The sequence below is a fragment of the Mustela nivalis genome, assembly GCF_964662115.1.
Source record: "Mustela nivalis genome assembly, chromosome: 11".
In the NCBI taxonomy this organism is placed as follows: Eukaryota; Metazoa; Chordata; class Mammalia; order Carnivora; family Mustelidae; genus Mustela; species Mustela nivalis.
In genome coordinates this window covers 63,015,268-63,028,244 of record NC_139030.1, presented here as the reverse complement: position 1 = coordinate 63,028,244, position 12,977 = coordinate 63,015,268, and the positions used below count along the sequence as shown (strand labels likewise).

General features: G+C 35.5%; 1 protein-coding gene across 3 annotated transcripts in view; it reads left to right on the top strand.

Moving 5' to 3' along the window:
• Positions 1-12,977, top strand: part of GALNT13 (polypeptide N-acetylgalactosaminyltransferase 13) — a 534,707-nt gene that overhangs the window by 320,857 nt on the left and 200,873 nt on the right. For all 3 annotated transcript variants that reach the window (XM_082690946.1, XM_082690944.1, XM_082690945.1), the window contains 2 exons: positions 9,884-10,050; positions 10,688-10,895. In XM_082690946.1, the coding sequence (XP_082547072.1) occupies positions 9,884-10,050; positions 10,688-10,895 (375 nt within the window). The remainder of the gene's footprint in view (positions 1-9,883; positions 10,051-10,687; positions 10,896-12,977) is intronic.

The window sequence follows — 12,977 nt, the reverse complement described above, 5'->3', positions numbered from 1 at the left end:
TTTGTAGAATAATCACATTTATGCCCTTAAAAAAAAAAAAAGACTATTAGCTTTATAGAAGTAACTCCCACAGGAGTGTACGACTGCCATTTATTTGGTAGAAATTAGATCTACAAAGTTTTTTGGTTTTCTTCATATAAACCAGATGTCAACTGAGTGTATCTAATCTGTTAAGGTCAAAATCAGGTTAGTTTATACTCCAAAAGAATAATCTGTGGAAATCCAGGGCCTACTCAGCAGGGAGTCTACCTAGGATTCTCTCTCCCTCCCTCTCTCTCTAAATTTAAAAAAAAAAAAAAATTTAATCAAATTAAAAATAAAAACCTTTTAAAAAGTATATAAATAAATAAAGTGTATCACATCACTGAGGAAAGTCCACTGGACTCTTGAACTTCTCATCATTTTACTTGCTATCTCTTCTCCCTAGTCCCTTTTTACTTCTTCCTTTAGTGTTTTCTACTTCAAGCTCCAATATCCTGGAGTGAAACAAAGGCTTGTGTTTAAGTGGTTAATGATTTCCTTTGTTTCCTGGGAATACATACCTTCAGGCTCAAACCTGTTTCCCTTGGTGCCTTATCTCAGAATTCTCCAGATCAAAGGCAGTTTCTTGCTAAGGATACCCTATAGTAAAAGAATAGTCAAGAGTTCCAATGTTTGAAATCCAGTTTCATCACTTAGAAGGAAGTTGCAGGAGTTTGTAGTTGAGCTTTGCCCACCTGAGGCTGACTTTAAATACCAAATACCAAAGCAAATATTCCTCCCTCTGTCCTATCATTAGGAGGCCTAACACTAACACTAGGTCTTGGTACCTTTGTCATCCCCCCATTTGATCTCTTCATATAGGCATTTTATCATCTCATATTATCACAAGAAGGATAAATATAATACAGTAAGATATTTTGAGAGAAAGAGACTGTATTTACATAACTTTTATTACAGTATATGGTTACAACTGTCTAATTTTATTATTAGTTATTGTTAATTTATTACTGTGCCTAATTTATGAATTAAACTTCATCATGAGTATACATGTATAGGAAAAACAGCATATAAAGGGTGCAGAGTTGCCAGGTCTTCAGGCATCCACTGGAAGGGTCAGGGAAGGTATCTTCCACAGGTAAGGGGAGACTGTTGTACTTAACTGATCTGAATAGTAGGTTCTTGACTTAATCATCACCAGATGGGAGTAACAATATAACTAGTTCATAAGGAATATTATAAGGATTATCAATTGCTGACTCCATAAAAGGCCCCTAGAATAACCACCACAGGGGCAGGGTGCTAGTAGTCTTGCATGGAGGAGGTGAAGGTAGACATTTATAGAGACTGGGGATCTGGACTTCCGTGGTTTAAGACTGGTCTGTTAGTGCTGGAATCTTTCTAAGATCAGTCAAGGATGTGATGTAATAGTTTAGGATTGCTGGACATAATGAAGAGTCTCAAAGGCAATTGATAAGCAAACAGTTTGTCTAGTTAAGTTATTTTTCATCCTGAGAAGACAGCTGAGCAACTTATTTTCCATAGAAGGGCATAGTCTGAGTATTTTATTGGTGGAAACAATTTATTTCCTGAAAGTTCTTGAGGCATGCAGCAAAGCTATTTATGAGTTTATAGCCTTGTCATAGTTCTGATAGGTAACCTATTTGGTTGCATAAGGTTTCAGTTCTCAGGGTCAAAATGAGAATAAAGCATATAGTACAATGTCTGCTGCATAATTAAGAGTTTAAGAAATGTTCATCAGTTAGTACTGGTTGTTTTATTATGATGTTTCTTAAATCAGGACTTGACTGATAGAGGAAATGGCCTCACTCTGGCTAAGGAATGCAATATTTGATAATTGGACAAACCCACAGGGTAAAGCAAGTAGTGGGTTAGTAGAAGGGAACACAAGTTGCTAGATAGTGAGCTCGTGGATATTCAAGAGCAGACAAGAAGCAGAGATCTCATCAGGAAGGCAGAACAGGGCCCTCTGAGATTTCCAGCAGAAAATAATAAGAAGAGATGAAGGTAAGTAAGCAGGAAGATTTACTGGCAGCCAGAGAAATTCAAGATTAGGGCAATAAATGATTTAGAAGCACTAAAAGAGAAAGAGGCAGGACGTGTATTCTACACCACTACACTGGACAAATGAGTAAACCAGTTCTTAAGCCACAATAGTCTAGACACCAGATGTGTTATTGAACTATACCGAAGTTAGGAATCAAGTAGCAGATTGGCCACAAGAAACTAAGGACAAAAGACAAGTTATTAGAACAAGGCAATTGTCAGAGTCCTATTGGCAGCGAAAAGCTGACTCAAATAATTATAGAGACTTTATCTGTAATATTCTATATGGTGCTTCGTAGCATAAAAATAGCATAATAAATTATATTCACCTAATCCCTTTATAATTTCATTTGTTTTCTGTAAAAGTACTGCGATATAGAAATGGCCGCATTTTTCCTTCTGTTCAGTTGATGGCAAAACCAAAATTTAATGACTTTGCTCACAGATCCTATATGGCAGAAGGGGGAGGCAAACATAGGTTTCCAGGGACAGAGCTTGCTCCAATATGCCAAATAGGAATGATGCTACCTGTGTTCAAGAGAACTGTGTTATAGTACAGTGACTTGCAGCCCAGTTTTCTTATCCTCTTTCCCTTCCCTATCCTTAGCTCATTTATTTGCCCTGGCTCTAGAAGCTGGAAAAACAAAACCAACTGAAGATACCCCTCGCAAAAAAAAGGGTAGATAACTGGTATTTCTGAACCTCTAGTTCAGACTATGACAATGCAGAGCTATGAGCAAGAAGTCTATCTGATGATTCATACAAAAGCCTGCCTTATTGTGAAGTTTTCATGCATCGTCCCCTTATTAAATGTATTTTGTGATATCCAGAATACTAAATTCTGGAAAGGCAGAGATAAACAATATTAACCTTCCTTCTTCTTTTGAAGAATCCCCTAATCTATTGAATTAGATAGCTATGTTGTAAAAAAGCATAGTATGTTCAGAAAGATTGAGGCATTCATTAGGTACAAGGCTAAGGAAGGGGGCTGAGTGGTCTTCTCTGAGATTAGTGGGGGATGTAGAAAGAAATCCCCTGGCTTTCTGTTCATGTTTCCTACAGCATGGCAGTCTCCCACCTGAGATCCCAGTGATGTATTTCAAACAGAAGCCAACAAGCAAGGGATTTTGGAAATGCTTCTTTCCCAGTAACCTTACTATTCCACCCATCCCAACATTTAAAAAGAGAACAGAAGGTTCAAGGAGTGGATCTGATAGCAAATAGGCCAAGAATGTGTACAGTGTCCAACTGGATATTAACACAAAGGTGCTTGGGACATGGAAACTTTAAAAACATTAGTCAATAATTATGACTTGTAGTAACTCACTCTTGGAAGGCTGAACACAATATTAATATAAATCAACATATAGTAACCCATGCAAAATTAAGTGCTTCGTTTTACTTGAGGCCCCAAGCTGTTCAGTTATTATGAAAGAATCACTTTGCTGTTACCCAAGTTTTCTTTGCATGGATGCATTGGCAAAAGATGAAAATTCCCTCTGTGAATATGAATTTTAATGATGGGGAAACAAAGAAACCACACATAATTCTGCAAGGTTCAAGGCAATTCCCATAGCTGTTAAAAATAAGAAGTATATAGAGGACTTGTATTGTAAGTCTTTATTTTTAATTACTATTATTAATCTTCTTGATTGAGGCAGTAAAAGGTAACCACTGACTCACTGAGCAGCAATTCAACAAGTCATGCAAACTACGATGTTGACAGCCTTTGTAGTCCTAAATGGATTGTGTCTAACTAAACCACTGTCTAATTACGGATCCTTTGTGATTTCACATTCTCATCTTATAGTCAATTTTTCTTTCTTTGATGTGGCATATTGTGTGCAGTAACTTACCTGAAAACATCAATATGGTTTTGAAAAGGATAAAATCAAATTGTAACAGTCTATGTTCCTATAATGTATGCATAGCCAAGGGGAAAGATGGTAAATAGGTATGCTGTCTCACCGTTTTTCCATGTTCCAGACATTGGAAATAACGATTCTATCCCCATATACTCTCTAAATAAGAGCAGCTAGATTTATTTCTCATATATTTATAAATCAACAGCTGATACACAGAAGAGTGGGCCAACATTAGTGTATATTCAGATGCTAGAAAAGATTATAAATGGAGCGGACAAGACTTTCTGACTCCAGTGCTGACAATTACAGGAAAAAGGGCTTTATTAATTTCATCTGATATAACTGCAAAAAAGAGTTGTATTAACTTTAAGCATCTTATTTTAAAATGTTGATGCGAGCAAAAAGGTTATATCTACACTGATATGTGTACACAGACACACACACATACACACACGTGCGCATATTTAAAATCAGTGTTTCTAGGCACCTGGGTGGCTCAGTGGGTTAAGCCTCTGCCTTCGGCTCAGGTCATGATCTCAGGGTCCTGGGATCGAGCCCCGCATCGGGCTCTCTGCTCAGCAGGGATCCTGCTTCCTGCTCTCTTTCTGCCTGCTTCTCTCCCTACTTGTGATCTCTCTCTCTGTGTCAAATAAATAAATAAAATATTTAAAAAATAAATAAAATCAGTGTTTCTGATAAATAATTTTAGACAAACTTTTTCAGCTTTGGCTGCATATTGAGATCCCCAAGGGATATATATTTTTTTGAAATCCCATTGCATCTGGCCACACCCTGGACACCTAAATCAGAATCTCTGTGGTTGAGACCCATGCATCAGTATTTTTTTCCAGCTCATGGGATTAGTCCAATGTGCGACCAAGTTTAAAAGCCATAGATATATTATTGCAGAATTAAAAAAGAAATAAACTTTCACTTCCCTTCAAGTATTACAGATTTAGCATGTCATAATATAGTGTAAATATGAAATGCTGCTATAATAAAAGAGTGATTTTACTAGAATACCAGATTTCAGGAACTTAATTTGAGTAGTGGGCATCAGATAGTCCTTTCAAACTGATGAAAATTGCTATTGCAGTCTGCCACTTTTACTCCCATAGTTAATTACATATACATTGTGTTCCCACAGTAATGTCAACTTTTGCCAATTCCATTTAGATTATTACATAAAAGAAAACTAATATCTTCACAGGACAGATTGCTAAAAGAGCATTTGGTCTATATGCACATAATTTCAATGAAAGCTGTTCTCTGTGCTTTGTTTTAATCAAATGATTCTAGGGGATTCTCTGTTTTAAAGATACATGTTTGCGTATAAGATTAAAGCATAGTTTTTAAGTTCAGATGTTTTTTAGTAATATTCCAGACACCAATAATACCACTTAAAACATTTGATGTAGCATATAAAGTGGGGCATAAATCTTTACTGTTAACTAATATTATTAAAGAATAAAATATATTATTATTACTTTATTATGCAGAATAATGAACCAGTTCTGTGACTTGAGACTTACATTCTGTAAAATGAAGATTTTAATTAGTTAACTTTGACAGCTGTTTCCAAGTCCCCCATTTGGAGATTCTGAGTTTACTTCTGCAGTGTAGCCCAAGCAATGTCTCCTACACATTTCAAGTTACCTACTTTAATCTTATGTAAAAGATGTAAAAGCTGAGATGGCCAGTGGTGAAATAATTCTTACAGTATCACAAAGAAGTTGTTTGCCGTGTATCAGGAGAAGAGGTTATTAGAGAGGTCCAATCCATTTAAGTACATACCTCCTTCCATCATATAGGTCTCTTGTTTTTGTTTTGTTTTTAATTATGTCTTGAAAAAGCAGTGAGTTGAAACTGACAGCTTAGACACCTAAAGTTCTTTCAAAACAAAACAAAACAAAACCCTAAACTAAACTAAAACTAAATAGCCTTGTATATACTTTTTCTTGGCTAAACAAAAAATTGTTCTATTCACCTGTTGTAAAATGCACCCTTTTAGTTTTCTGTGTCTGAAATCAGGATGAGGAGCAGTGGTTAGTTACGACCATTGTCAACGAGCTAGCAGTTGTTACAAAGAACGATTTCTCAAGCTTGTATAAATGTGGTCATGACTGTTCACATAGTTATGCTTCACCTAAGTTATTAACCCGTGTTTAAACCACAGGTGCAGAGTTTAATTGTCATTCAACATTTCTTCAGAAAAGCTGTAGTCTGATTCAGTATTAGAACAAAAGTTATTGTGTGAAAAGAAAGGCAAGGAAATGGTGACAAGTATTAAATTTCATAAGACAAAGCAAATATTTATTGTCGGAGCAATGACCACAACTCTGTATTTTCTTGTTAATCAACAGCTGACTGATTTATATAGCTTTTTTTCTTATCATGTCAACCAGGCGACAGTATCACCAGGGATCTCATTAGAAATGCAGAATCTTGGGGTGCCTTGCCTCAGTGGCTAAGTTGCTTAAACATCTCATTCTTGATTTCTCATTCATGATCTCAGGGTTGTGAGGTGGAGCCCTGTTGGGCACCACACTGGGCGTGGAGACCACTTAAGATTCTCTCTCTCTCCCTTTGTGCCTCCTTAAAAAAAATGCAGTGTCTTGGGCCCACCCCAAATTTACTAAAGCAGAATCTGCATTTTATCAAGATGCCCATGTAATTTCTTTGCACCTTAAAATTTGAAAAGCAACTTTATAGTTCCAAGGAAGATACCCACAAGTAGATGAAGGTGTTTTATATTTTGTTATTAAGATATGTACTTAATGTATGCCTCTAATATGTTAAGCAGTGCAACATAAAGCTGGAGAAAGCCCCTTAGAAAAGATGAAAGAAACTTCAAAGTAACAAAAAGCTGGTGTGACTGATTCATAAGCAAGCATGACAATATTGATAGAAATCTATATCCAAGTAATTTTAAAAGCTTGTTCTATAAGCTCTATTTAGGTATTAAATGGATTCTAGTGATAAGAAAACATATGCTATGGTTTATTTGACTTTTTTTTTCTCTCCTAGCAACACTTAAAATGACCATGTATCTTACAATAGGTCAAACAATAGATGTGATGAAATACAGAAAATGGTAATAGAACAGTGTATCACAACCCCATTAGAAACCATGGAAATAACTCCTGTTCAGGAGCCGCTTGAGATAACAGGACAAACTGACATTGAAAATAATTAATTTGTATAGCTTAAGAATTATTCTAGAAATTATTTTATTATCATACAAAGTTTTCATTGCTAAATAATTATTTATGTAGGAAGAAGAGGAAGAATTAATTAAAATATTAGCCACATTTTATTCATATGCTACATTAAATAATGACATAGTAGAAAATTTTTCTAAACATAATAGTTGCATTAATAGTAAATTAGTTCATTATAACTTTGTCACATACATTGAATATAAAATTAACATTTGTGATTAGATTTTTTCAACCACAAAAACAAAGCAGGATAGAAATATTTTATGTTGGGGGAAATTGGAAGGGGAGGTGAATCATGAGAGACTATGGACTCTGAAAAACAATCTGAGGGGTTTGAAGTGGCGGGGGTTGGTGGGAGATTGGGGTACCAGGTGGTGGGTATTATAGAGGGCATGGATTGCATGGAGCACTGGGTGTGGTGAAAAAATAATGAATACTGTTTTTCTGAAAATAAATAAATTGGAAAAAAAAAGAGGGCACGGATTGCATGGAGCACTGGGTGTGGTGAAAAAATACTGATTACTATTATGCTGAAAATAAATAAATTTAATTAAAAAAAAAGAAATACTTTATGTAGCTGGATTTGAATATCTGCTTTTAGTTTGGTATTTTAAAAGGTTCATCTAAATATCTCATTCATTTTTTCTTTATTGGCATTTAGAATACAAAACGTACAATGTCCATGCGTATATAACATACCAAAAAATTTAACTTGAATTTTTTTTTTTCAAGTGATACTGGGTAGCCATTAGAGACTGCTGTCCTTGGGTTAAACCAACCTTTGTGGACTGTTGGACTGCTTTCAGCCTGATTTTCCAGTTTTACTTCTTTATTGATGCTGAGCATGATGGTCTTTAACACACTGTTTGCTCAGCTTGCTATTTTGTTGGGCAGAAGAATGGAGGTTTGAGGAAGATCATGGTGAGGACATTTTTTAATTTACCAAGATGGCTTTCTGAGTTCATTTAGTGAGAAGGTACTGCGATGCCCAAGTCACGTGCTGATGAGGCATATAGAAAACATTGGAATCTTGCCACCAGAATGGGAAAAGATAACTATGAATCAAAGTACTTTTTCCCCACTACATTTTGACTTTTCTGTATACACGATATATTCTATAGGGTGGATCATTAATGAATGCTTTTCAAATAAATATACGCAGAGAAAATGTCATAGTTCAGGTATAGTTCCTTCTTATCTGGCTACACTACAGAAGACTTCACTGAGTAGATGAAATTGCAGACTGTTTTAAAGGATGATTAACATCTCAAAAGTCATACAATCAGTATTTGTTTAATTATATACCGTTATGTCCCACATTTTATTGAATTTTTTTTCACTTGCCTGTGAGGAAGGCTAATTTTAACAATGCTTATTTTGTGTCGTGTATGAGATCATTCATGAGTGGCAGGAAGTATCTAGTTCATTTTATTTTGGGGACGATTTTAATTCTCCAGCTCTTTAGAATATTTCCCATGAAACTATAACCTAAGGTGAATAAACTCTGCTCCTGTTCCAGATACCCAAAGATTTTTTTTTCTAAAATTGTATAATTACATGAGTTAAATGTCTGAATGTTGACACGTTGATGGGGGGTGAAGACCAGCTACATGTTAAAGTGAGGGTGATCACCTAGAGCACTACACATACTATTTATCCAAATGTACCTTTTTAGATTGATTTCTTGAAAAGTAAAATTTGTGCTTCTTTGGATTTATAAGAAAAATTAATTTTTTTTTTCTCAGAACAGCAAGTTCTAAAAGTGATGAGAATTATGGTGTGGTCTGGGGGCACCTGGGTGGCTCAGTTGGTCTAAGCATCTGTGTTTGCCTCAGATCATGATCCCAGGGTTCTGGGATCCAGTCCTACACTGGGCTTCCTGCTCAGCTGGGGCCTGCTTGTCCCTCCCCCTCTGCCTCTCCTCCTTCTGTACTCTCTCTTTCTCTCTCTCTCTCTCTCTCTCTCAAATAAGTAGAATTAAAAAAAAAAAATTATTGTGTGCTGTGTGTGACTGGTAGCGTTTGTATCACCTGGAAGCAAGCTTTTTTCAAAAATGGTAATCTTGGGGTACACTCCAGACTGACTGAATCTGAATCTGCATTATAAGAAACCTCTAGGCAATTTCTGTGCATGCCAAAGTTTGGGAAGTGCTAGTAGCTTATTCCTTTTCCTGATCTCCACTTTTGATTATGTAGTACTAACCGAAAATCTGCAAAGTAAATCCTAGCCCCTCAGTATTTCCTTCAAAGTAGACATGGTTTATAGCATTCTCAAACAGAATGGAAAACACATGACTAGATTTTAGAAAAGAAGTTAATATCAGCTTTATATGCTTCAGAACTCTGTGAGCATGTCTTTTCATGTTCTTATGACTTTTTGAGTTATACAATAAGTTTTTTTTTCTGAACAAGGAATAAAATTATATCCGCTAAATGAATTCATATGTCCCTGTTATACTGTGGTCTTCTGTTGATAGTGTCAGAATGTTATTTTAGCTTTCTTAGACTTGTGGAAATCATTCTGCTTGTTCCCTACAGGAATTAGAATAAAATACTAACAATTATGCATCTTTAATTTTCAAAATGCCAAGTAATTACTCACATTTACATAAAGGAAAATTATTTTAGATAATCGTAAGGTATTTCCATAGTAAGGGACAGTTAAATCTAAAGAGTTATCGTGAATATTTTTATTACAATAATCAGAATGAAAAATGAATTTATAAGCTTGCCTCTCTTCTTTCTTTTCCAGATGCAAGACAAAGGTCTACCCTGATGAACTTCCAAACACAAGTGTAGTCATTGTGTTTCACAATGAAGCTTGGAGTACTCTTCTTAGAACTGTTTACAGTGTTATAAATCGTTCCCCACGTTATCTGCTCTCTGAGGTCGTCTTGGTAGATGATGCCAGTGAAAGAGGTATAAATATTCTTCCCCCTATATATTTTTTTAATTAAAAAAACTTCATTATGGTTGAAAACATAGCGGGGTAATGATCTGTATTTTCCTTAAAATTCTACTAGCCTGGAAATCACCTATCAAATTTCATCAATATACCTAGCCAGTGCCAATTCTAGGAGTCTGCGACTAATTCTTTCAGTTTCTCTCATGATTCCATTTGGTCCATAGTAGCCTAAGAAATCAAACAAAGTGATGTTCAAAAGTGTTTATTTTTTTTTCCAACTTAAATGATCACATTATTGAGCATTAATACGACTTTGTGGACTTCTGTCTTTTGTGTGTGTATGTGTAGGTAAAAGCAAAATAACTTGCCATTAAGAAGTCTCCATTTACTCTTGTGGCCCAATTTCTAAATTAAAGTCTGGTATATTAACTTCCAATTAATGTCCTTATCTTTGCCAGTCAACTGATAGAGTTATTGTGAAATATACATTAATTTACTAATAAGATCTTTCTGTATTTATTTCACCTAATGCAAAAAAAATGATGGGAGTTGGCTTCCATTTCTGTGTGTTGAATTCCTTCTGGGCAGTAGTAGCTCTGCTATGTCTTCGAATAGTTTCAAAACTTTATAAATTCTTATTGCACATTACAGATTTTCTCAAGTTGACATTAGAGAATTATGTGAAAAATTTAGAGGTGCCGGTAAAAATTATTAGAATGGAAGAGCGCTCTGGGTTAATACGTGCCCGCCTTCGAGGAGCAGCTGCTTCAAAAGGGCAGGTCATAACTTTTCTCGATGCACATTGTGAATGCACCTTAGGATGGCTGGAGCCTTTGCTGGCGAGAATAAAAGAAGACAGGTAAGAATTCATGTGTTATGTCTGCCTGGGTTTTGACTGAACCTGTTAGCACAGTTCCAGGTACCCGTCAAAACTTCCTTATAAATTGCTATTTTTAGAAGGTTTATTATCTAGCTTTTAAAAAGCACCCCTCCCCCATTTAATATAGGCTGATTCATACTGAGTATTAATATTTGTTTAAGAAACAGTTGAGCAATTCAAACAGTAAAAATGTGTTGAATATTCTTTTCGTAGGTGATAGAAATGAGTCCAATTTGGAATAGTGTCATGTTTTATAAAATTTTAAAGCACCTCATTGTGTCCCCACAACCACCCTGTGAGGAAGGTAACATGGGTGTTCTCGTCTGTACTAGTACTAGGGAGGAGCAAAGAATTAAGTAGCTTGTCCCAGTTCCTGGAAGTGTTGGGAATAACAATTTACTTCTTCCCATTCCCAGACCAGTCTTTTCTATACTGGGTCACTGCCCTTATTCAAAATCGGGTTCAAAACCACCAAGAGGATCTTAAAAATGAAGACCCACACTCACACATTCCACTGGAATGAAATCATGGTTAAAAAAAACAAAAACCAAAAACAGAGCACAGCTATCAGAATTTTAACTATTTAAACAATGGTGCCAGTTTGTATACACAAATTGTGAAATCTGAAAAAATTGACTAGTACTTTATAGGAATTAAGAACCCTCACACTTAACTGAAATTCCATCTGATAATGATGCTATCAAGTACAAGTTTTCTTGCCGATATTTGTACGCACTGATGATAAATGATTCCTAATTCCTAAGTACCTAATGAAAACAACTGTGTTGAATGCCCTGGTATAATAACAAAGCATTACATAACAGCATAACACCTTGTTTGCATAGTCATTTCACCTACCCCAGAAAGGTCTTCCTAGAATTGAAGTTTTTAATTAAGCATCCAAGACAGGGGCTGCTTAGGGTGAGCTAGTCCCAACTACATCATGTAAACGGCAGGATTTGGTACTTGCCAGGAAGATAGATGGAGGTTGTCAGTAAAATGAACCATAGCAGTTGAAGAAAGCAGTGGGAACCTTTTAGTCAACTGAGTGTAGTACACAGCTAATAACATTTTTCCACTCCATGTATTGTACAGTATGCACTGGAGGGTAAGGCTGGCAAAGTAAAATGAACTTAGAACATCTTAAATGCATTTCCTGGCAACTTTTCCTACATTATGCTGCTCTTTTAAACATGTGCTTCATATTCAACTTACTGAATTTTTAATATAATGTTGTTCAATATCATCATGCATAGATCATTTATTTTTTAATCTAACCATATGTTTATATTGTATTTGCATGTAATGATTTCTAATGTCTTGTCCTGCTTATATGTTCAAAAGTTGCCATAACTAGATAATAAAGTCCTATTCGAGGTTATCAGAACTAATTTTGCCTCCTTACAAATTAAGCCATTAAATTTAATGAAGAAGGAGAGAAAAATACTAATTTTATAAGGACCAGAATTACCAAGAAACTTTTCCAAGGCTGGATGAATCCTATTGATTTCAGAGAACTCGAGACTTTGGCTAATTGTGTGGAGTAGAAGACCTAGTTGAAAGTGAGCATTTGTGATTACTGGTGTTACAAAACCAGAATAAATTATGGGCAACATTTATTTGCTTTCCACAGTTATGGGTGATTCAAAAGCATACTTATATTTATCCTCTACAAAATATGAAAATTAAGCTCTGGTCTTTGGAATTGGCTACAAGCAATGCAAACTTGAGTAGACCTGAACATTCATTGTAGAGATGACAGACTGATCTTGTCATAAAACATATAAGAAGAAGACTGGAAGAAGCACAACATGGATTAAAAGAATATCCAGTCTTCTGCTTGAAGTTTCTTACCCTAAAAAGCCACCATCAAGGACACCCAGTCGATCATGAGATCAAACACCAGAAACTTAAGTTGCTTATCTTTCCCTATTTTAAAATATGTATATTGTTATGGTAAATTCTGAGATCTAGGACAACACACTTAGAAATCGTCATGTCCCTCATACTTTCAGAGGAGACATTTACTTACACTGATGATCATGATTTTCACGTTGCTCT